The sequence below is a fragment of the Limulus polyphemus genome, unplaced genomic scaffold (assembly GCF_000517525.1).
Source record: "Limulus polyphemus unplaced genomic scaffold, Limulus_polyphemus-2.1.2 Scaffold206, whole genome shotgun sequence".
In the NCBI taxonomy this organism is placed as follows: Eukaryota; Metazoa; Arthropoda; class Merostomata; order Xiphosura; family Limulidae; genus Limulus; species Limulus polyphemus.
In genome coordinates this window covers 715252-742334 of record NW_013665816.1, presented here as the reverse complement: position 1 = coordinate 742334, position 27083 = coordinate 715252, and the positions used below count along the sequence as shown (strand labels likewise).

Sequence of the window (27083 nt, the reverse complement as noted above, 5' to 3'; positions counted from 1 at the left end):
TCTCGTGGATCATCTAGCTAAATTATAATGAATTTTTTATATTAATCGATAAACTTCTCGTGGATCATCTAGCTAAATTATAATGAATTTTTTATGGTAATCTATAAATTTATCGTGGATCATCTAGTTAAATTAAAATAAAATTTCTAGCTAAATTTTATGGTAATCTATAAACTTCTCGTGGATCATCTAGTTAAATTATAATAAAATTTTATGGTAATCTATAAACTTATCGTGGATCATCTAGTTAAATTAAAATAAAATTTTATGGTAATCTATAAACTTCTCGTGGATCATCTAGTTAAATTATAATAAAATTTTATGGTAATCTATAAACTTCTCATAGATCATCTAGTTAAATTATAATGAATTTTCTAGGGTAATCTATAAAGTTCCCGTGAATCATCTAGTTAAATTATAATAATAATTTATGGTAGTCTATAAACTTCTTGTGGATCATCTAGTTAAATTATAATAAATGTTTTATATTAATCCATAAACTTCTCGTGGATCATCTAGCTAAATTATAATGAATTTTCTATGGTAATCTATAAAGTTCCCGTGGATCACCTAGTTAAATTATAATAATTTTTTATGGTAATCTATAAACTTTTCGTGGATCACCTAGTTAAATTATAATAACATGTTTGTGGTAATCTCAATGTGTATTCGTTTGTTTATTTTTTTAGCTACCATTTCACTATTTATCCGTCTGTATATCTTTCAAGTTACCCGTGATTTAAAAGATATGTACACAGTCTTCTAAATTGTAATATAAACTACTTTTCACTAAATGATCTTTAATATTAGTTTATGTGATAATATTTATTTCTAAGTAATTTCCTCTGGACGTTTTTGTTTAAGATAAGTATTTTTATATAATGAAAAATAACGACAAAAAAGGTTGAAGTACATCCGTTTTTCAGTATTTTTTGCAACTTTTTCCCTGTGGGAGATTTTTTAGCTATTAATGTTAACTTCTTCTCAGCTGTACAGGAGTCACCTCTATCGTAACAGAAATATACTTTCTCGTACTTTCACTGATTGACCACTTTGATAAAACTCCTTATAGCCAATGACACAAAGCCTTGATGAGAGCCAATCAGAAAGCTCGTTACATAAGGATTTAAACCGGATAAAAAAGTGGCAATCTCTCACAGTAGAGCTCGCTTTTCGCTGCATCATTCTACAATTCAAGATGTTTTAACGTTTTAAAATTTTTTAATGTAACGTATGTTCAAAGGCCATTCACACTTGTGTGGACAAAGTGGACGGTCTGCGGGGGGTAAAAAATATTTATGGAACCTTTTTTCATCAGATTTATAATGAAAAATGTTCAAGTCACATGGGATTAAAAGGCGTGCATTAATCTCTCATTTTCGACTTGGATATCTTCTATTTAGAGGACACTTGAAATATCTTACAACTTCGGAAGAACTGATTGATGAATTAAGAAAACACATTTTGTAAAATTTAGCGAGAAGATAAGCGCTTCCAGAAACGATTTTTTTTTCGATTTTGTTTCTCTAAATTGACTCGCGAAGGGGAAAGAAACGACGGTTTAATCCGTTCACATACTGAACAGATATTTCTTTGATTTGGAATAATTATCGTAAAGTGAATCGCCCAAAACTTTTTTGGAATCAGTCTTCGTAGACGTGAACTTGTGTAATCTGTGAAACCTGAGTCTAGATTTTTTATACCTTGTTCAAATGTAAGGATTTTCAAAAGCCCTGTTCGTTTCAGCCGTGCTGTGTTTAGGTACAACCACGTGTGTCGTCACTGACATGCAAAGCCTTGAGTAATACAGATTTAAAATTCTCTATCGACTCGTACTTTTCCATCAGGGAATACTTTAGTGGCGATGATGTGGTTGAAAGCGGAGACTGCAAGAACTCGCCCTATTACTCTGTGCCTCTTGCTGGTTTTCGTAAACTTGAGCACCGTGACTTCAGTGGGTGAGGCAGCACGATCTCGAGGAAAGAAAAGACTACCTGGTCGAAATAGAGAGTTTCAAAAAGGTAAATAAGCTTTCTATCTTTTACTTAAAACTTGACTCTCAGTAAGATATTATTGGTTTTAATCGCTATATACGGATTGCAAGCGAGAAATCGGACTCGTTTCGTTTTGATTCTTTGAATTTATTTACACCTAAAAATGGCTGGGTTATGCTTCGGCTCAAGTCATTTTTTGGGCTGGTGGAATATAATTACACACACTTTGTGATAATTGAACAGAGGCATGGTACGTTTGGCGTTTTCTGAAGTACATCAAACAACGGGATATTTTATGTTATATTGCTACTCTGGCTGGCATGACCTGGTGGTTAAGGCACTCGACTCACTCACTATCTTCGAATCACGGGATCGAATCCCGTCACCGAACATTCTCGCCATTTCAGCCGTGAGGATGTTATTATTTGATGGTAAATTCCATTATTCGTTGATAAAGAGTTGGCGGTGGTTGGGATTGACTTGCTTCTTTCTTCAAGTTTATCACTTTAAAATTAGGGACGGCTAGTGCAGAGTCCTCGAGAAACTTGGCGCGAAATTCAACAAACAAACAAAAAGTATTGGCCGGTATGGCCAGGTGGTTAGGGCGCTCGACTCGCAATATGAGGGTCGCGGGTTCTAATCCCCGTCCCACAAAACATTCTCGCCCTTTCAGCCGTGGGGGCGTTATAACGTGACGGTCAATCCCGTTATTCATTGGTAAAAGAGTAGCCCAAGAGTTGGAGGTGGGTGGTGATAACTAGCTGCCTTTCCTCTAGTCTTTCACTGCTAAATTAGGGACGGCTAGCGCAGATAGTCCTCGTGTATATTTACACAAAATTCAAACCAAAACGTATTACTACTCTTGAACTCTTGAACTTTGTCTTTTGGAAAATATATCATATTCTTTTGTATGTTAATATTTATTACATTGCCTTTCACTCTCTTATTTTACTTAAACGTTATTATATTTTATGGAAACGAATTATTGTAACGTTAGCACAAACAGACGGAAAGTTTTCAAGTAAGTTAAACATTTCTCTCATGTAATGTATTGTTTGAAAGTCGTTAAGTTTGTTTTACAGCAAATGGGTTACTTAAAATAATAAATTGACAAAAATAACATGTTTGAAAGAAATTGTAACTATACAAAAATTACAGACACAATTTGTGAGTTTAAACTGCAGAAAATATTTGTTTTATGCTAAGTTAAAATAAGAATTTTAACGCATATCCCCTGTTAATTACTGTGAGTAAGCATTATTAACAATGGGTATATATTTTATAGCATTTATAACAGCAGTGCAGTATTTCCAGATATTTTTTAAAGTTGGAGTAATTTTTCAGCTGATGGAATGAATATTACGGACTTTTGTGAGCATAGTCTAAGATCAGGAGCATTGACAAGTATTATTCTTGAAAGACCGTTAGTGTTAAGCAGCCAGTGATTCTGAGAAGACAGACTTCGGTACAAAATTTCAAATATAAACCGAAATAATTTCCCTACGGTTGTCTTAATGTTTCCAAGAAGACTTATAACTTATAATTCGATGAAAAATCATGAAATGTACAATTATTTATTGCTACTAATAGTTGCATCGAAATGAAAAATAAAGTTTTATAATTACAGTTTATTTTTCTAGCAATATCTGTCTTGAAGTATTAATCAAGACTTAATTAATTTAGAAAAATCTGTTTCCTGAAAAATATCCTTATCAAAGAAAAACAAATAGATTCATATGTTGTACTAAAAATTTTCTTATTTAACCATATTCGGCCGTGATTTGAAGGAAAATTATAGCCCAGTTCTAAATTTAGACGCCGTTTAAAAAGGTGTACACACTTAGCCCACATTAAAAATCATATTTCATTTTTTGAATTTTGTTAAAACTATTTGGGAAAAAAATGCACAAGTTATCAGATAGAAAATAATTATTGTGTGTGTACCAATTTTTTATGTTAATGTTTGTTTCACAAAACGTTTGCTTTCGTTATATACTAAGCTATAAAAATTCACATTTTATGGTACTTTAATCACTCGTTAAAATTCTTAATCTTAATTCGGTTTAAGCAGCCGAAAGGATACTGTTGTTATTATTGTCACATTTAAATCAAAGAAGACCAAAATTTCTTTGAAGAGTTCTCTCACGAAACCTTCCAAATGTAAAAAACAGTAAGTATCAATCACAATATAAGACTTCAACATGGCAAGATCTATTGATAGAGCAATGTAGCCAGACTTATCGTAATATATTTGCCTTGGTTTTCTGTTAGACCGAGATTGACATTTTTGACACCTACTTAAATGTACAAATAAAGCTTATTTTGCTGTTTATTTGGTATCCACAATGTGTAATATTGTTTTTTATTTACTGATTTTTATTTGGTGAATGGAATAATAATGCTATAATCGAACTTATATACAATGTCAGATTTTGATAAAAAACAACACAATCAGTTTCAGATGTTCATACACACACACATATCAAGACATAAGTGCGAGATTTCATTTTCTGTTTATTTATTTTAACTTGCAAGCTTTGGGTCATAGTTGCAGCAACCGTCTTCAGGTATGGACTCATTGACACTCAATTAATGAAGTTTGACGCCATGACGCAGAAAAGGCACAAAACTGAGCAGAAGCACGTACAACACGTATATTTGTCGAATAAAAGCGGCAGCAGTGATACGTCTCTTTAGGCCCAGCTGTTGGATTACAATCGCCATTGTCATAGATTATGAAGTATTGTTTATTAAAGCAGATAATTTCACTCGACTGTTAATACTTATTGCAGTCTATAGAAAAATCCAAAGATATTTGACAAATTCCATGTGAAATGAATTTTAGTTTTGTAATTATTATCCCTGACGTAGGCCTACATGGTATGTATAGTTAGTGTAACACACGAGAACATCATACAAAACAATAAAACGTACATCATCATTTGAAATCTAAGAAATTATTTTATTCATTTCTTTTTATTGTGGTAGAAAGATAGGATACTAGACTTTTCTGAGCACTACAGTACTAAACATTGATTATACCAGTGTACTTTACTCATTGTTGTTACCACAAGTATCACAGATGTCTCGATTTTTCATGCACCTTTCATGAATTACTGCCCCTTAAATAAGATTAATTTGTTGTACTGCCGCCGGATGGTGTATGTTGTTTCTCCTCAGTATATCACTAATTGTTCTACACATGTCATGTAAGCGTATTTTGAAAAACTGTCTGAGCATTCATTTAATTCAAATGTCATTGCTCATTAAATTCCCTGCTTCTAAATAGGTGCTCACAAACCATAAATAGACTAAGCTGAATTAGTTCTAATATTTGTAACTGGACCTTTAAAAGGTGGTTTATTTGAGGTTTCATGACATTATTATAAATCCCTCGCAGAAACTTCTCATAATATAATTTGACCACATCTGCAGATGGGTTATTTAAGCTGGGGAATTACATACTTAACTTTTATAAGTCCCTCCTTTTTTTTCTTCATTAGCAAATAGCAGTCGTTGCATTTAGAAATTTGCTCTGAAGAATGTAATAGAGTGTAACGCATCTTGCAATATACTCGAAGACATTTTTTGTGTGTGTGCTGTTTTGAAATTGTTTAACATAAATACGATCCCGGTTTACATCTGCTAATATAACTTTTGGGTTGTATTTATAAGAGGTATGGGATTCAAGAGTCAGAGAAGCTCAGTAGTAGCATCTGTGTGACAGTTTGCTGATAATAAAGGTGAATTCCTAGCAATGAGCTATTTTCGAAAGCAGAATGGAACGCTAAGGCAGTTAGGTAATCGTTTCATTCTTGGTTTTTAATGGAAGTAAAAAATAATTCGAGATTATTCTGGCTGAATATTTAATAGTAGGAGATGCATTCTAGACAAAGTCTGCAGCCAAGCCTTCTACATTAATGAGATTTTACAAATGAGACTATATATAGCACCTTTGTTTTGGTCTTATATACAAAAGACCCACCTGTGTGTTTTACATTCTCAAAATAATTTATTTTATCTTATGTTAGTATTCTCATTATTGCATCGGATATCAACCTTACTTTCCGGTGCAAAAGGATGACACGAGTTAAGGGAATAAAAAATATAACCAATATTTCCTGTGAATTCAATTCTGACATTCCAAACTCTTTGTAAAACTAAAACGCATTGGCGACGTAATTGCTGGATGTCTATGTGGCAACTTTTACCTTCATTTTCTGCCTCCTCCATTCGAATTGTTGCTGTTTCAAGATATTTGCAGAGTGAAAAACCATCGTTTTGATGTAAATTTTCAAAGTACTGCTATTCTTGTGTAGTTTCCTTTCATCTATCGACTAAATTACTTTTCCTCCAAGAAGGTTTCTCATTATTTTGGGCACATGTACTGCATCAAGGAATGTATAAATTGAAAAACTTTTATGAGCAGGATGCTCGATCCGTATCTTAATGTTATCGAATTAATTTCCATAAACTTATAGCAGTTTGGTTTGTTTAGAATTAAGCACAAAGCTACACATTGGGCTATCTGTGCTCTGCCCACCACGGGTATCGAAACCCGGTTTCTAGCATTGTAAGTCCGTAGACATACCGATGTGCCACTGCGGGGCTCGCACAGTTTAAAGAGAAATTGTGTTATTATTTTATCACGTGGAAAGCAGGTAAGCCATAAGTTAAAGAATATCCAATGGGAAGTTTCCAGCTCATATTATCGTAACAGAGGGCGCTAAAATACTAAGGCTTTTTATCATTGGAAATTATCATCTTGGCCAAGATCCAAGTAGCCCACAGAGTCTTTCTCACCACAATGTACCTTTCGTTTTATGGTCATTCCATCAGCCATCAGGCAACACAATGCCGGGTGTCCACTATACTACCTGTTTCTTAATTTTGTAAAGCTTTCTTTAGTGAAACCTCGCTTATTGGCAATATCTGAAGACCAGGTATTGAATGTTCTCGTATGTGGAAGCTTTAAATATTTCTGAAAGTCCATGTACGTTTTTGACGAATAGCAATGCAGAGTGAAAGCAAATTTTCTGACCTCATTTGACTAGGGCTCCTTTTTCAATTCATTATTATATTTCTTTAACAGTAACACCAAAACTGTATCAAAGCACTTACTAGTCCGTCAGGCATAGAGTCAGTCGGTACCAAAAAGATGGCCAAGGTTTGATGGTATCATTTGAAAGGTCTATATGTATAAAATACATTTTGCTCTCGTAGCAGTTTCAAATCGGCAGCTTTCTTTAATTTAAACGTATCTGTAGTTAGGTGATATGTTTAAAAGTTGGAGCAAATTTTTGTGAGAAAAAAAATGTGTGTAAAATTCTCATAACCTCTTATAACGTGGCAAAACTTTGTTGAATAACACCCAAAATAGTTGCAATGCACTTAATTGATATGAAAGAAGGCTTTTTGTTATCATTAGAACAATTTCGTTTAAAAAGAGCATCGTGACGCAATGCGACTTGTTCAAATTGAAAGCACTAAGATAATAGCCAAACGACTTTGTAAATCATGATCATCGAGGTGAAAAATAATGCATTTTTGGACGAGTGTTGACGGAATTTTCATTAGATTTTTTAATTACTAAATGTCATGATGGTAATTGAAGCTTTTTATTTTATTTTTTTACTCCGAATTATTATTTACAACACATACACATAGAGTCGGTTCAGATTTCATACTAATATGCGTCATATATCATTTTTTTATTGTCACTATATTGTCACTGTTAACGTCTCATAGTACCAATTTAAACAATATATAATTTACAATAAACCACAAAAGAAAATATCTAATACTACATGGATTGACACGATAAAAATTTCAAAAGAAATACAAATATTTGTTTTTTATTTGAAAACATATTTAAGATGAATTGAATGTCAATTACAAAGTAAATTGTTATCTTTAGCTTCATCAATCATGTCAAATATATCAAAACTCGAGTTCTTCAATGTCGTTTTCCTCATCCATTGGCATTTGTTCATCGTCTTCACCACCTTCTTCAGGTTGGCTATCACAATTCTTCAGTGTACAAAGTTCTGAGCATTTCATGTTATTGCTCATACATGTGCGTTTTGAAATCTTGAGAAGTTACATGCTAAGCATTCAGGTACTGTTTCGGGTGCAGGTGCTCTATTTATCCAGTCAATAACCAAATCATCTTTATCATCGTGTATTTGAACTTTCCATCCATGACCGTTTGGTGAAGATATGCTTGGTAGTGTTTCAAGACTCCTCCAAATGGATGTTTGATAATTGGCTCTGAGTACATGCTTGCAAAGGGCATCAGCACACGGAGGAAGCTAGCTCGGAAAAAATGCCTTAAAATTCTTCATATTTCTTCAACATCTTCAATGCAGTAAGCTGTCCTCGTCCAGTAAAAGTGCTAACACTGTCACAGCCAGTGAATGCGTGCATATCTATCAAACCTTTGCATACAGAATTACCTAGAACAGATGCAATTTTATGTATGTCTACATAATAGATTCTTGCTTGTGTTCCACACTTGTGATGGGTGGAAGCTTCAATACTAGCACTGAATGGTAGGGCTAAAAGAAATACGTCAATATCATCAACAACTAGTGTGATTGATTTATACCAGCATCAGCATTTTCAATTAAGTATCATTCGGTAAGTATGCCTGAAAAAGAAAAAAAAACAAATAATAATAATGATTCTTTGTTTGTAGTTTAGCACAAAGTTACACAAAGGGCTATCTGTGCCCTGCCCACCACGGGTATTAAAACCCGGTTTCTAGCGTTGTAAGTCCGCAGACATACCGCTGTGCCATTTGAGGGGGGTGGGCTACAATAATAAAGATATGACAACTTTTGTTTTTTAACATAGAAAAAATAGTTTAGGAATATGACTTTTGGTTTTCTTGCCTGTGGTGGATTCTGTAAGTATAATATTTGTTAGACGTAGTAATTCTAATGCTAGTAATAAAATTTAAATAACAATAATAGTAATTATTGGTATACTTACTGTAAATGTAAAATATGCCTTAACTAACTTTTTATCGCCAAGCTGGATAATTTTACCTAGTGATGTAAAAGTATGCGCGCACGATTCATTAATCTGAACTCGAGCTTTTTATTAAACTGACCTGGTGTATTAGTCCTTATAATGTAATAAAACATCATAATATTAAATATATAGCAATAAAATATTTTCTACTGTGCGACTTGTGCCTCATCACCTAAAAGAAAATCCAATATAAACAAGAAAAAATTAAGCCATAAATCTGTTATTCAAAATGGTAGGACCCGATCTTGACGATCCCGATACAGCAAAGACCAGAAAACCGTCCTTTCTTAACATAGCCCATTTATATCAGTTATATAAGTGACGACAAAAGACCAAACACTGCAGCAGTGTGAATATACATGATATATTTAACATATTTGTTTGAAAGATGACAGATGTAAAGGTCATTGATATGATAACATAAACATTATACAACTTGGAGAACGATACATATGCATCAGTGTGATGACGTCATGGATATATCTACTAAATTCATGTTATTTAAGAAAAAATGTTGTAATGATACCAGAAATCCTTGTTTCATATCATTCGAGTATAGTGCAACTATTTTTAGTGTTATACCACAAACTTTTGACATATTATAAAGGGGTATGAGAATTTCGCACAAATTCTTTTCTCGCTAAAATTTGTTCAAACTTTTAAACATATCACCTAACTACAGATACGTTTAAATCAAAGAAAGCTGCTGATTTGAAACCGCTACCAGAGCAAAATGTATTCTATACATATAGACCTTTCAAATGATACCATTGAACCTTGGTCACCTTTTTGGTACCGATATTCAAAATGTTTGCGTCTACCTCATGAACTATATCAATATTTTCCTTGTCAGCAGTGCAAAGTTTAGCTCTCACCACTTTTCTAAATATCACGTACTCAGTCGACCATTGCTCCACTTCCAATGTCTTTTTAAGATTTTGTAACGAATTTGTTATTATATATTTATTTTAATATCAGTGTTTGTTTAGATTAAGTTTGTATTTTAAAACATGCGTAGCTTATAGTGTTAAATATGTATTGCGAAACTCCCGCCTATTCTCCAAAGTTGTAGAAGATTCTCGAGAGTAAGAATCAACAATATGTGTGTATGTAAACGTTTTAATTTGTATTGTTACGTAATTTGAATTTCCTAGAAAACTTTCCTACGCCTATAAATACAACCAATGCGACGTGCCAAAAGAGAGTATCTCTTATCGGTTTGCTATACTTGGTGTGATAAAAAACTGCGTAAGGTATAACTTTGATTAACGCTTATTAATCGGGAACTTCAGATATATTGACTAGGAAATTTTATAAATTTCGAAAATTACAAATCATTTAACGTCAGTGGATTCTCATCGGACATTAGTACTTTTACTTTTCATTCTTTCGTTTCTAGTTTTCGTTCTTGAGTTATTTCTTCAACTAATTCCTGGAAAAACGCATCTTAATACACAAAATTATTCAAAATACTCCTGGAAAAAAAGTTAGCTAACAATTGCATCTTTTCAATCTGTAACCCATTTCGTAAAAAAGATCCTAATTCTTCAGCGGAAACCTAAACATAAGTTCACTTGATGTATGTTGAATATGATATAGGCTATGAAAATTAAAATTAAAACAAGTGTAGTTGATTGCTTTCAATACTACACAGATAACCGTTAGGCCTCTTTGCACCAGCATTCAATATATTACAATTTCAAGAAACCTATTTTGTACCAACAAATACATTTAAAGGCTTTACGAAAAGTTGGCATAATTTTATACAACCCGCCAAAATGCACAAGTTTCTTATGGCTAAAGTGGACGTGTTTTGCTTTTACTTTTCATGGAGTCAACGTTTTGTCTGGTTTAAGTTTAGTGGCGATGAAAATCATGGATACCTTCTCTCTTATGTATGTTATAGCGCACTGATATACCATCGTTTGTTCGACAAGTATTATCCACAACAATACGGTGAATATTGGACAACCAAATTTAAAGTAAAAGTGTATTTACAAAAATCTACAATATCGCCATTTTAGGGTATAAAACGCCTTAACTGGTTGGGTATAACAGTAAAGAATGGTTTAAATTATTGGCAGGCTTATTGTGATGTATTATAGTACTACTAACTATCGCCATCTCTAGAAACTTCAGAAGTATAACAGAAGTAATATGTATATGCTTCTTGATATAGTTGGGCTGAGCGCGACCCAGTCGTTAGCGTGCCGGACTGTATAGCTTAGGTTCCGTGGTTTGTGTCCCGTTATTGTCAGAAAAACATTTGGGCTCCGTACTTTAAGACCGCGGGTGTGTTATAACAGAAACAGTCAAAGCCTACTATTCGGTCTGTCAAAAGTGGCCCTAAAGTTGGCGATGGTGTTGACAAGCTGCCTTCTCTCTAGTCTAATATATCACTTTAAAAGTAGGGACGGATAACACAGATAGCTCTCGTGTAACTTTTGAGATATCCAACGAACAAATATGGTAACGTTTTTATGGTGCAAGGTTCATATTCATTAAGATAAAATTCTACCCGCGGTCTTTCCTTCGTTTTTCGTTAGGGCCACTTCCATGTGTCCTAATCCAAATATATTCCTTGATACCTCTCTTTTGATAGTCGTTGTCTTGTCCAAATATTTTAATGTCTTCCTTCAATATGCTGTGGCTAGTATGTGGAACGAGCACATTCAACCAAACTGAAGCCCGTTTTTTTTTTTTCACATGAGTCAGAATGTCGTGAAGCGTTTTGACTTTTTTGAAACCTGTTTTGATGTTGTATTAGCTAAGTACCCCTGTAACCTTTAACCTAATCTTGGGGAAAAAAGGATAAACCAGTGAGTTTGTATATTACTACTATGAAGTGAATGGACTTGGTTGGTTCCACCTCCTCGTTTATGTGTGGTCTGAAAACTTTCTGTCTCTATAGTTTATTGATATTAAATGGGTTTGTTTTTTAAATTGACCGTTGTGGTTATGTCTTTATATATATTTGTAACTTGTAATTCGTGTGGCTCTGTCAGTAAGGGTTTACATGATACTTGGTTTATTTGATGGCGGGATGAATGCTGTGTATGCAGCTGTAAGGGTAGGTGTTCATAAAGTTAGTTTATGTGCACTTTCAACTTCCACTGTAAGGTGTGCTAATGGATGTTGGTTTTAGAAAGCAAAAGAATGGTTTTAGATAGTCAACACTATACCAACTACACACATATATCTACCAAAGATTTGTAGTTTGTGTAGTACAAAACAAAGCTCTGTCTTGAAGGGTTTCACGAAATGTTGACGTTTCGGAATTGCACAGATACCATCTTAAATATTCTGTAAATAAACAAGACACTTTTACAGTTTTGTTCAAATATATCTGTAAAAACATAGAAAAATAACTACAAAGTTTGCACTAATATTAGGGTTAAGTAAAATGCGAACTGTTAATACTAAGTGTTGGAAAGTTTTGTTTTGACAATGTTTCTTTTAATAAAAGTTTATTGAAATGAATGAAAACAACTAAACTAATTTTAGACAAGATATTTACGAATGACAAGCTTTTATTTCTTAAAGAATCTCGAAAGTTGAAAATATCTAAAGAACATAAAAAAATTATCAAAATATAAAGTTATACCAGTTATTTAGAATGCCTCAAAACAAATCAAAAACATTGAATATTATTGCCGCAAAGATAATAATAATTTAACTTTACTAATCTCTTGTACTTTAGATAATAGATCTGATGCACATGTTTTATAAGTAAGTGACATTCAAAAAAAGAGAGGTGATGACTGTTTACTTCAATGACAGGTCTTTACAGAAAAATCGTACAGAAACTGTCTGATAAAGGGATTGGTTATATCTTTACAGAAAACCATACGGTATCTGTCTACTTTAGTGGTTGGTAATCTTTTACAGAAAGTTCATATAATATCTTTCTAATGTAGTGGTTGGTAATCCTTTACAGAAAGGTTATATGATATCTGTATAATGGAGTTGGTAATTTTACGTACTACAGTTTCTAATGGTCTGAAACCGAGCTAAATGATAATTTAAATTAGTTGTTAAATATGCCGATATGTATCCAATTTATGATATTTACCAAAAAGATTGATACACACAGTTTCCTTCTTCTTCTTTCTTTTAATACAAATATTTATTACAAAAACAATAATACAATTTACAATAACAGTTATTACAAATAGTTATTACGAACAATGATTTATATAGAAACGTTTCACAAAGTTACAAGCAATATAAATTCTTCTTTCTAGTCTGGAACTTCGTTGATATCTTAACGAGGGTTGACGATGAGCGAGTTAATTTCGAGTTGACGTAGGTATAATTCATTTAACAGGGAACTAGCTAGCTCTGTAGTTTTCACTGATCACACGCCGATTACAGGTCGATTTTCCACCGATGACGTTAGGTAAGGTTTTCGTAAAAGCACTAATGTCCGATGCGAATCCATTGAAGTTAAATGATTTGTAATGTTTGAAATTTATAAACGTTCCTGGTCAAATATCTTAAGTTTCTTGATTAATTAGTGTTATAAGAATCACAGATATACCTTCCGCAGTTTATAGCACCCCAGCTATAGCAAACCAATAATAGGTACTCTCTTTTGGCGCGTCACGTTGGTTATATTTATAGACGTGTGGAGAGATTTTCGAAAATTCAGATTACGTAACAATACTGACGCTAACACTAAAGTTTACGTACACACATATATTGTTGATTCTTACACTCAAGAATCTTCTACAACTTTAGAAAATAGGCGGGAGTTTCGCAATACAAGTTTAACACTATAAGCTATGCATATTTCTAAATATGAATTTAATCTAAACAAACGTTGTTATTAAAATAAATATATAATAATAAATCCGTCACAGTAATCCTCTACAGAAAGGTTATATAATATCTGTCTAATATAGTTGATAATCATTTACAGAAAGGTTATATGATATCTGTCTAATGTAGTTGGTAATCCTATACAGAAAGGTTATATGATATCTGTCTAATGTAGTTGTTAATCTCTTACAGAAAGGCTTGTGATATATGTGTAATGTAATTGGTAATCCTATGCAGAAAGGTTATATGATATCTGTCTAATATAGTTGGTAATCCTGTACTGAAAGATTATATTATATCTGTCTAACGTAGTTGTTAATCCTTTACAGAAAGGTTTGTGATACCTCTCTTATGTAGTTGGTAATCCTATACAAAAAGGTTATATGATATCTGTCTAATGTAGTTGGTAATTCTTTACAGAAAGGTTTGTGATACCTCTCTTATGTAGTTGGTAATCCTATACAGAAAGGTTATATGATATCTGTCTAAAGTAGTTGGTAATCCTATACAGAAAGGATCACAAACCTTTCTGTAAAGAATTACCAACTACATTAGACAGATATCATATAACCTTTCTGTAAAGGATTACCAACTACATAAGAGAGATATCACAAACCTTTCTGTATAGGATTACCAACTACATAAGAGAGTTTTTCTGTAAAGGATTACCTATTTTATAATATCTGTCTAATATATGCATGCTAACCACTTGACCACGCCTACCTCAGCTGAAAGCTCGAACTTTAAGCAGGTCGATTTTCGTTAATACTATTAAATTTTTACATCGTTAATATTAAGTATGAAGTTTTCAATACATTTTTAAGTTTCTCTTTGTTATTGGTGTTGTTATTGTTTTAGTGAAGGGGGTTGCATTGTTCTAAGCTTACCATAAATTGGATTTAGAAAGAATGTTAATATTAGCTTTTTAATTACGAAAGAAATGCACAAACTTTATAAATATTATACTTTATGACAAATACTTCTATTCACACATATTTTCCTTTCTTATTGTCTCTGTGCTTAATAAAACTAAGAAAATGTACAGTAAATATGTATAAGGGATTTTATTCTAGTATAATTTGTATGCTGTGCTACTAATATTACCTTATTAATTTGAGCTTTTACTACAATAATTCGGGATGGAATACCAACTTTCTTTCTCTTTTTCTTATATATTTTTCAATTATTTTCTTCTGAGAGCAGTCAATATCCTACAAATGTCAGCAGACAGTGAAGGGTGATATAGATGTGGGACGTTGTGGGCTGTAGGCAGTGATATAGATGTGGGACGTTGTGGGCCTGAGCACCCACATCTTGCTCTCCTAACTTACAGACAGTGAAGGGTGATATAGATGTGGGACGTTGTGGGCTGTAGGCAGTGATATAGATGTGGGACGTTGTGGGCCTGAGCACCTACATCTTGCTCTCTTATCTTGGTTTATTTGTATTTTCTCTTATTTTACTTTTTAATTCTTTTTTCTTTACATGTGAGGCTTTGCAAACGGAGTTTAAGAATGATAGACAGTGTATCCCCACCACTATGTGGGCCCTACTTCTACAGTCACCTCCAAAAACAGGACACATCTTATACCCCACATTTTCGCCTGAGTCCTGGTGACTATATTTTGGTTATGTAGCGTTTAGATTAAATTTTGTTTTGTATTATACATGTTCTATTTTATCATAGGTTTGGTATTGCTGTTTATAACGCAGTCTTTCCTTTGTGATATTAATATTAACTTAACTGTTTATATAGTGTTTATTCTTACATTATATATATATGGATAACAGTGGACACTTTCCCGCATGATAGGTTTGACCATCTATACTATCACCTAAACGTACAGGGTTCGGGCCAAGTATTGCCAGCTCTCTTCAGCTCTGATGTTAACTTCACATTTAAACTTATTTTAATATTTGCATCTTCGTTTTATTGAATCAGCAGTTTTTGTTTATTGTTTAAAAAAGGTTTAAGCATGAATTCTGTAAAAATTATTCTAGTAATAAACGGTTGAACTAATGATATAAAAACTGATATTAGGTAACAATGAACAGAGTGATCAAGACACAGCGAATCTAGCAGTGTCGTGGTGACATATGGGTCAAAGACGTTCTTGGCATAAAGACTTTCTAGAGCTTGTTGCCTGCTGCTAATCAGATTTCTAGGCTTTTAGTTTAATTGTCTGGCTTAGCTGAATTCATGTAATTGATAACATAGACTAAGCGGCTTCTATATTGACTGATCTTTTCTTTTTATCAAAGCTTCTGTCAGTTGAACTCGATCTTCAGGCCGAATATAACCACGTACCACCTTGACAACTCTACAAAACTTTCAAGCAAACCAATCATTTAACAGTAGTTTGTTTGTTTTATGAATTTCGCGCAAAGATACACGAGGGCTATCTGCGCTAGCCGTCCCTAATTTAGCAGTGTAAGACTAGAGGGAAGGCAGCTAGTCATCACCACCCACCGCCAACTCCTGGGCTACTCTTTTACCAACGAATAGTGGGATTGACCGTCACATTATAACACCCCCATGGCTGAAAGGGCGAGCATGTTTGGTGTAACGGGGATTCGAACCCGCGACCCTCACATTGCGAGTCGAGTGTTCTAACCACCTGGCCACGTTAACAGTAGTTAAACAGCAGAAAAACACAATTAATCAGGTACAAGAAAAGCATAAGTTTAATACGACACTGTTGTGACATAGTTTATAAACATACATTTGTATATGTGTTTCCTCCAATCAGGAAAAAAAATTAAATTATAGCTTTCAGTCATGAAAAATTAAGTTATTAACAATGTATTTTGTGCATTGTTATAAGGTTTAAGCCTAATCTCACTGTATATTTTGGTGATTACACATTTATGACATGAAACAGCTTAGTTCGTTTGAAGATGATATGGTTTTAATAGAAATGAAACTGAAACAACACTTCAGACCACATTTGGTGAAGAGCTAAAATGCCCATGTGGCAGATAAGGGAAGTCCAATAACAGCCCCTCGTTGCGAATTCCAGGGGCATTAGCCTTGTGCATGATGGTATAAGTGTTCTATAAGTTCTGTTGCCCCATCCCCCTCCTCCCCATGTTAGAAACAAATTGTTAATTTCATGTGAAAGGTTTGTTATTCTGGTTCTCAAAAACACATGTTGTGGTAATAAGCTTATTGTCAGAAAGGGTATATTTTTCAACCTATTGGATAAAAGTTGGCAAGTAATGCATCATCCGAAAAATAATAAACTATGCTAAATGATGATTTATATCGTTGTTAGCTTATTTCTATAATAAGCATAAGATTTGAAGTAAAAATGAAAATTGTAAAATAAAACGAATGTTTTGTTTTTCGAAGGTACATTATAGTTTTGAATAACACACAATAATCTAGTCAATTCGTTTATTGTTCCTCAGACTTACCGCTGAGCAGTCGAGGGTTATCCTGTAAATATAGATATCAGAGATGTTTTAAGAAACGAGGTGTATTATTTAGTAATAAGAAAACAAGAAGTGTCATCGTCCTTAATCTAAAAGTTTTCGTAAAACTGAGGGTAAACTTGGTGTTTAACGTACGACTAATACTAACCTGAGGGTAAACTTGGTGTTTAACTTACGACTAACACTAACCTGAGGGTAAACTTGATATTTAATGTACGATTAACACAAGCCGTAGGTAAACTTGGTGTTTAACGTACGACTAACACTAACCTGAGGGTAAATTTGATATTTAATGTACGATTAACACAAATCGTAAGGTAAACTTGGTATTTAACGTACGACTAACACTAACGTTTAATGTTTTAACATTTTAGTTTATAAGGCGCGGCATAGCGGCTCAAAAAATGGCTCCGAGTTTTTTTTCAAGTACAAACTTTTTTGCTCATAGCACCGTCATCTCTTGACCGATTTTCGATTGATGTATCTAACCACTCCCAAGGTCTCATAGATTAATTTACTCTAATCCTGCCTAAAATAATTTCAATTTGAGGGTAGGCTGGTATAGATTCTTATGAGTAATAAAATCAAATCAAGTATACGCGCGCCTCGCGCTTGGTATTGCTGGCGAACACAAATATAGCTAATAAAAAGGAAAAAAAAAAGGTCTCATAGCATAATTTACTCTAATTCTGCCTAAAAGAATTTCAAGTGCCGCAGATAGAGAGAAGTAAAACAATTAAATATTGTAATTTTATCATATTTCAATTTATTAGTATTATAAAAATGTACAGGTTCTCAACTTGTTACTTTTTTGTGTGTTATGATAACGTTTTTATCCCTACCACTGTTTATTGGAAATGTTATAAAAAGCATGCACAGTATTCTTTGTGATCGTTTACTGCCATACTAACCAGATGTTGACAACCACAACATGGTTTTCTACACAAATGGACAATACATGTGACTTCCGATTGCCTAACCTTTTCCAGCATAGGGGTACAACAAATTCGTAAAATATGCCACTTTTTCAAATGGCACATAAACTATGAAAGATTATTTGGAGTTTACGAGATGAGGGTTACTAAGATGGTCTCAACTAAGATCTTGTATTATTGGTAAAAGTGTTAGTAGGAATCTTTTATATAGGTAATGGATTCAACGTCTGCCTTATGTATGGTCTGTGTTACTGCAAGATTAAGTTTCTGCCTGGGTGTAGTCAATGAGCAGCATTAGAATTCTTCCTTTCATAAGTCCCTGTTACTTCAGGATCAATAGATTGCCTTGTACATAGGCAATGCTAGAATAGGAATAAGTATATTTTACTTATGGTTAATGGCACTGTGTGGTTAAAAGTTAGTTTTGTGTATAGTCATTGTTGCTGTAGGATTAAAGGTCTGCCTTATGTACAGTCTACGTTGTTGTAGAATTAAAGGTTTGCCTTATGTACAGTCTACGTTGTTGTAGAATTAAAGGTCTGCCTTATGTACAGTCTACGTTGTTGTAGAATTAAAAGTTTGCCTTATGTACAGTCTACGTTGTTGTAGAATTAAAGGTCTGCCTTATGTACAGTCTACGTTGTTGTAGAATTAAAGGTTTGCCGTATGTACAGTTTATGTTGATATATGATTAAACGTCTGTGTTATGTAAAGTCTATGTTGCTGTGGATTAAAGGTCTGTCTTGTGTCTTTAATCCTACATAACTGTACATGAAGCAGACCTTAAACCCTACAGCAATATATATTTTACATAAGGCAGAGCTTTAATCCTACATAACTGTGTAAGGCAGACCTTTAATCTCCGGCAACATAGACCTTACATAAGGCAGACCTTTAATCCCACAGCAACATAAGATGTACATAACGCAGGCCTTTAATCCTACATAACTGTACATAAGGCAGACCTTTAATCCCACAGCAACATAAGCTGTACATAAGGCAGACCTTTAATCCCACAGCAACATAAGCTGTACATAAGGCAGGTGTAAAGTCTATGTTATTGTAGGATTTGTAATATGTCACTTATATAATTAATATTATTGTACAATTAAAAATCTGGTATCAACTAGTTGTCTGTATGGTGGGCTGTGGATCTAAAATTCCAAGGTTCAAACCAGCGATATGTCGATCAACACGCTCCGTACTTTTAGCTGTGAACATATTATAAATACGATAGTCAGTTCCGCTATTTTGTAAGACCAGCCATATAAGCACCAGGTGCTGCTGATTTAGTTGCCATCCTTATGAAAAACAGTACTTAAAAAGTAGGAACATCTTATGCCCGGAGCTTAAGCTTGGCTTTTTAGCCATTTAGCCTAAGTATGGCATGAGGCGGTGTTTGGCTTAAAATACCAAATACTTATCGTAAACGTATTCATTATTGAAAAAACTATGTATTACATTTATATTATATCGATAGTCTTATTGCAGTAAGTGGAAATAGAATCGACTCAATTAAGTTACAAAAATTACATTATCTAATATTACAATCTTAATTTCATAAAACAATATTAATCATTCAACAGTTACAGATTAAAGTGGAAACACAATAAAACATTAATTTGTATACACATTTTCATATCATGTATAACTGCTTATCTCTCCAACACGGATGTAAGTAAGGAGAACATACAATACTTAAGCTCGTGTGTTTTCCCTTATAATTTACAAGATCGGAGATAAAGAGCACGAACTCTGAGAAGATGACGATGCGAGATTATGCGTTTTCAAGAATATGCAACATTCAATAATCAAATAATAAATAAAATAGAAAATTAAAACAAACGGAATCAATTATTTAAACATGTCAAAATAAGTCAATCATTCACATTCTCGTAATCATATTAACAAACTTAAAACTAGTATGTTGTGTAAGTAGGCCTTTAAAGAATCTCAAGTCGCAAATTATGCGTTTTTTTTCAAGAATGAAGTAGTAGCCAAAGACTTAAACAAACAGAACCTAGGTAACGAGGGTTATCAAACCCTTAAATTGTTTACTGTAACAAAAAGTTTTGAAATAGAAATTTCCGAACAAGTAATATTCTTCTGCATGCCAATAGAAAGTTTTATTTTGTTTACTTTGTTTCCAATTTGCTATTAGTGGAACAGTATCAAGGAAACATTTTGAACACAATGGGGCATTATATTAAGGAAGTATATATATAACATTATAGCTTTTAAGTATGTTGAGAGCTGGACTAAGAGAGTACGCCAAACATTACATCAAACAACGTACGGTGGATAACACTGAGAAGGCACGATCCTGAAAAGCCAATTAAATATTTTACATGCGTGAACTACAAAAGCTCAACGACACAAAAGTTTGCTGACAGCAAGGGCAAGACACAAAGGTTTGCTGACAGCAAGGGCAAACTCTCCTTGATTAACCTGTTCTTTACACAGCCTGTCTCGTTAATTAAAATATTTACGAAAATTTCAAAATGTGATTACACCAGGCTCCTCAGGCAGACTTTCATATAACAGAGAGCAGATAAGCATATGGCGATAACGTCAGAACAAATAGAAATACGAGGCTTATCACCATGGTAATAAGACATGGAAATCACTCTCCCACCACAGTGATATAGCTGCATGTTTCCTACGAATAACTCTGTATATGTGAATAGAAGAATTGTTGTATAAGATATAGCACAGGCTGCAATCTGGACTGAGTACTTACGGCAAGGCTGTAGTGATTGGATATCAGTCGCTGTTATAGTTAGTAACCTTTATGGTGATCTAAGTTCAACTAGCAATTAGTAACAAGCTTTTTTATAACTAGATACTAATTACCAACTAGTTTTTATCTAGACTGAGTAACATTCAATGTTATATGTTAGACAACAGACTGTATCTAGACTAGGTAACATCCAATGTTATATGTTAGACAACAGACTGTATCTAGACTGAGTAACATCCAATGTTATATGTTAGACAACAGACTGTATCTAGACTGAGTAACATCCAATGTTATATGTTAGACAACAGACTGTATCTAGACTGAGTAACATCCAATGTTATATGTTAGACAACAGACTGCATCTAGACTGAGTAACATCCAATGTTATATGTTAGACAACAGACTGGATCTAGACTGAGTAATATTCAATGTTATGTTGTAGCGCCACATATATAATTTTTAATATTTATATAAATATGTTTGTATACGTCATGTCAATCGACAACGCTGCATCTTGAATGATACTCCCAACATCTATCCGTTTATACCCAAAATTATTTTGTGCTGGCCTCGAGTATGCTAGGGAATTCATTATTGGAAGTGAAGTACCTTTTTGTCTTTATTCTAAAGTTGAGCGAGGAGTATCACTTTATTATATCATTCTTTCTCTGTGAAACTGCGTCTTTTGAAGTGTGACTCTTGAAACGATACTGCAGATCTTACAGTTTTCACCATTGTTTCTAAAGTGTTCAAAATCATAAGAGCAAGTAGCTAACGAATGGCTGATACTTGAGCTACAAATCACGTACCTTCTATTAATAGAAGTCCCAGCCTTCGGGTGAAGTTCTATCTCCAGTAAAACATTAATTAAATGTCTTCAAGATCTGACAGAGGGTTACGTCTTCTGTTTGCGCTGAGTAACGTTATATTATTTACTCGGGCGAAGTCTATATAGAATCATTTGAATTTCATAACTTGTCAATTTATTTTACTTGGAATATTCAGATTTTTTCTATTACATAGATTTGAAAACAAAAAGCCAGAACAAGTGCTTCTAAACTGTCCTTTTTTCGTGTTATTGTTCACTACTCTTCCATCCTGCGGTGACAGATAATTTAGGTTTTGCGTGGGAAAGTTCAATGTTCGAACAGAGGAGATCAGCATCTAAGATATGAAGGTTGCTGGGTCCTCTGATAAGATTTACGAACGAAGTCGTTGTTTCTGATAAAGCTCTTACAACTGCTGCTTGGTCATTAGTTGCGACCTCTGGTGGCAACGATCTTATTAATGCTCATATCTTATTTGTTTAAATGTCAATATAATGTCTGTCTGAAGAAAAAACACTAGAAATTAAAGTTTAATATCTGATGAAAACTGTATGACACAAATCTGGGTAGAGTTATAAGAATAATGAATGGAGTTCATACTCTTTTAGCAACAAGTCAAAAATACCTCTTGGTTGACAGACAATATATATTTGAGAATGGAAAAATGGATGAAATCATATCTTTTTTCTGTTATTCCTGGTTACTAAATCAATAAAATATATATTTAATAATATATTTTTGATTTTTATATCCTGAAATACGTGCACCTTTTTGGCTTGGTGTTCTCCTTTTGTTTGACATTTAGAAATGCCTTTTCCACTTACTGTGAAGAGACAACCAGTTAAACACATACCACACACACATTTTTTAAACTTTCCAAAGGTGTTAGACAACCCTCTCCTCCCCACACAAACACGGAATTTAGGGTTTCTAAACAAACTTTTCCAACCGATGCGAATAAGTGTCTAATTGGCTTTTCTAAATTATGCTTTCTCAGGCTAGAGAATCTATAAAAGTTGAATTATTTAATTATGACACAAACTATCGCCTAGTTATAAATATGTAAAATCATATTTCTGCAGGCTAGAGCAGTTTTATATATGTCTACAAGTTGATTATGACACAGTTTATCTTCTGCTTATTGATGTTTTTCATGTTTCTACGAGTTAGTTATGGCACATTTTACAGACTAGTTATAAAAATTTTACATATTTCTACGAGCCCGTTATGACATAGTTTGCCGGCCGGCTAGTAAGAAAAAAAGTCATGTGATATTTTTTATGTATTCCTAAACATTGGAGTAATTCAAAAATGTTAGATAAATGTAGCACGTATTAGTTAAACAAGTAAGGCCCCCAGTGGCACAGCGGTATGTCTGCTGACTTACAACACTAGAAACCGGGTTTCAATACCCGCAGTGGTCAGATCACAAATAGCCCATTGTGTAGCTTTGTGCTTAACTACAAACAAACAGTAAATAAATGAAGCAGATAATATTACAGTGCTTAAATTAAGAGACAAAGGTTATTAATGAAATAAATGGTATCATTTATTACTCCCCCCAGTGACGAACTTACAACGCTAGAAACCGGGTTACGATACCCGTGGTGGGCAGAACACAGATAGCCCATTGTGTAGCTTTGTGCTTAACTTCAAACATTTAGTACGTAAATTAGAAAATAAAAGCTTTTATTTAGATAAATGAAGAATTAGAGGCAAATAAGTGGGGAAATTAGAAGGTAGATACAATTGAGTAGGAAAATGAGGAGGTAAATAAAAGTTATTAAACTTCCGTGAGTAAGTAGGTAGACTTATAGTGAGGTAAGATGGTTTAGTAGGAGTTTATATAACTTGATTCAATGGAAGGATGTTTTCACGTGTAATAATTGCGCTTTGATAAGAGAAAGAATACCGAAAAGTCTTATCGTTACTGAACATCTTTCCCATGAAGACAAAATCTTCAAGAACAAAATAGGTTTCTAAGCGCTATATTTGACCTAGCTGAAAACAGTGTTCTTTACTGCGTGTCGAATTTCCTGTGCTAGCAGGACAAGACATTGATGTAGGGAGGTTCAAAGAATGCGTCGGATACAAATCACAGCTGGTCATTTAGTGAAGGAAAGGCCGATTTCAGAGGATGATAACAGACCAGGTGGCTGAGATCGCAGGAAGACAGAGTTTTACCTACATTACAGATGGTAGTTGGCTGGTAGTTTCTATCTAGAGTTAGACTAGATTTGTAAGGAATTATCTTTGGATTATTTTGTCTAATTCTACAACTTTCAGGCACAGCTTATATAGGATAGATCCAGGCTTGTGACAGATCAGCGACAGCACAGACTAAAACAACCTACTTCACACCATCGTTAAATAGAAAAACATGTAAAATACATCTAAAATAAGGCACACGTTAAAGAAACAGAAATAATGAAACTAAAGTAAACCCAATGTTATAGAAACTTGTAGAGAAAATCTAAAATAAGGCACACGTTAAAGAAACAGAAATAATGAAACTAAAGTAAACCCAATGTTATAGAAACTTGTAGAGAAAATCTAAAATAAGGCACACGTTAAAGAAACAGAAATAATGAAACTAAAGTAAACCCAATGTTAAAGAAATTTGTAGAGTAAATCTAAAGTGAGGACTATGTTACAGAAACAGAAATAATGAAATAAAAGAAGACCCAATGTTATAGAAATGTATAGAGTAAATCTAAAGGAAAGTACATGTATCTATATATATATATATGTATGCGTATATATATATGTAAATCTAAGTTGAGTGAAACGTTAAATCAATCATAGTGCCCTCTTCGATCCAATGGTTGGCAACCATGGTTTCCAGTTCACTCGATTTTCGTCCGATCTTTTCATTTGTACGTATTCTGTAATATTTAACCTTCAGACTCACCCTTCGTTCCCTACCTGTTTCCCTATTGCCATTTATTCTCCTTCATAAAATTACTAAAGATTTGCTATTCGATCCTCAAACGTTACAGTAACGTAAATAATACGTCTAAAGTGAGGCATACATCACAGAAACATGAGACAAAAACTTCAAACATGTGTTAAAATTATTAAGGAAGTCTAATAGAAGTATGGAACCCTTTACTTCTCGAAGCAAAAATCTTACCTGTGACAATACAGGAAGAAAGGAAGTACAAAAAAATTGAAAAACATATTTTACTTATATATCGTTATATAGACAGCGTGCAAACATTACTTGAGTTATTTACTTCTCGACGATTTGCATGTCTAATTTTGAGATAAGATTTTACCATAAATATAACCATAGAGCGTTGTAAATTAATCATTTCCCTCTTTCTTTCACTATTAAAATTAAACCCGCAATAATAATAACGATACGTTTTACACTGGATAAACATACTGTTTCTTCATAGCCGTGCTGCAATATACATATGGAATTTCTTTGTTTTATTCCCCAGGCGTAAAGAATCTTCACCCTTCACTGACAGAGTTAACTGTTTACGTATTGTTTTCCCTCACTCGTATCCCAAAATATCCCGTTTTCGTGACATACATATTTGACAGAGTAAAGCTGTTTTTTATTCTGTGATTTGTTCAAACAATAAGAAAGAGAACCCTCACCCCCCAAACAAAACAAAACAAAAAGCATGTTTATTCGTTGTAACACAGGAGTTTGCTTTATTTTCACGAACTATGGCAGAAAATGGAAATACTTATGTAGTTCTTGTGCCGATAAATTTCCAGACTTTATGATATCTACCCAGATTCTGTCTAGCACCAAATATTATTACCGCCTTTTCGTAATGGGTCGAGTTTCTTTGTACATATATGACACATATATATAAGAAAGTAATTTGAGTATATTTCATAGGTTTATTGGCTGAGGGGGTGTTAACTTTACAATAAATTGATAATTGACTTGTGGTTGAAATTTACCAAGGACGTATGTACGGTAAACAGGTCTTTTTCTTTTCTTTCTTTTTTTTTTTTTGGTATGGACTTCTCACGTTAACCTTTAGAAACAGATTATGACAAAAGTCAAAGTTTGACTTAAGATTCGAGAACTGACTGGACAGACGGTTTCACAAGGACTACACATATTCGTCTGTGTATTTATATTTCCTGATTTATTAGCATGTTTTTTAGAATTCCTCAAATGAATTATTTGGATAATTATGAGCTGAACAATTTACTCATCTTATTATAACGCATGCTACTTTATCTCTCTGTGTACTCGTCATCCCCTTCCACAGTTTTGGTGCATGCATTACCAACATCAGCCAGGACAGTAAACCTGACCAAGACAGTATCCTAATTGTCTTAGACTTTCAAATTACCTTCCGAAGCGGGGATGAGGGGTGCAGTTAAACAGCCCTTGGGCTTAATATTGATAAGAACGTATGTTCTAGGCCAATAGCAAATGGCTAATTGTCAAGTGCACGGCTTAATCTTATTATAATACACATTTAGTGTAAGATATTAAAGATGAAACTAAATAATGAAAAAACGTGTTTTTTTGTGTGTGTCACATTTTCTCTGTGCCTATTTTGTTCGTGGCTCCCTTATACTGCCCAATAACCATCAGTAGTACGGGTATATCTACTAGTGTTTTTAATTATAATTGCAACGTGTAAGTTAATGTTCAATATTCCAAATACTTTCAATTACTTAAAGTCGTTGTATTACCTTGTAAAAAATTGCGAGTAATATTTCAGTTGGCTCCATTGCTTTGAGAACAGTAAGCTATTTGTATGAAACGTTTTCACGATGGTCAACTTAGAAGGTCAAACACCAATCTTCAAAATTTTAAATCAAGTTTTCTCAACTGACTTAGGCTTTAAGCTATATAGTTTTTTTGTTTCCCATTGAATCTGGCTCATAATGGTTTAATAACAATGCGTACTATAGGCATGATAATAGAGATCAAATAATCAATCTCTGTGTCTCATTTACGAGATTACTTCCATAGCTTGAAAGCTAGCAAATCCATAACCATGTTATAATAATGAACATTAGGCGAAAGAAGTATGATCTCGGTTAAGAAAAGTAATAACAGGTTAGAGAAAGTAAAACGTCTTGTTACCTAGAGAAAGAAGTAAGATTAAAGGAAAGTAGCGTCCAGGAAGTTAAGGAAGGTAGTAGTAGTAACGATTAGAGAAAGTAAAACACCATGTTACCTGGAGAAAGAAGTAAGATTAAAGGAAAGTAGCGTCCAGGAAGTTAAGGAAGGTAGTAGTAGTAACGATTAGAGAAAGTAAAACACCATGTTACCTGGAGAAAGAAGTAAGATTAGAGGAAAGTAGCGTCC

At 33.5% G+C, this 27083-nt stretch overlaps 1 protein-coding gene across 3 annotated transcripts in view; it reads left to right on the top strand.

Annotated features, from left to right (window-relative positions):
• Nucleotides 1-1849: 1849 nt before the first annotated feature.
• Nucleotides 1850-27083, top strand: part of LOC106478381 (netrin receptor UNC5C-like) — a 214411-nt gene continuing 189177 nt past the window's right edge. For all 3 annotated transcript variants that reach the window (XM_022381976.1, XM_022381974.1, XM_022381973.1), the window contains exon 1: nt 1850-2021. In XM_022381976.1, coding sequence (XP_022237684.1) covers nt 1865-2021 — 157 coding nt within the window. In that variant the 5' untranslated portion in view covers nt 1850-1864. The remainder of the gene's footprint in view (nt 2022-27083) is intronic.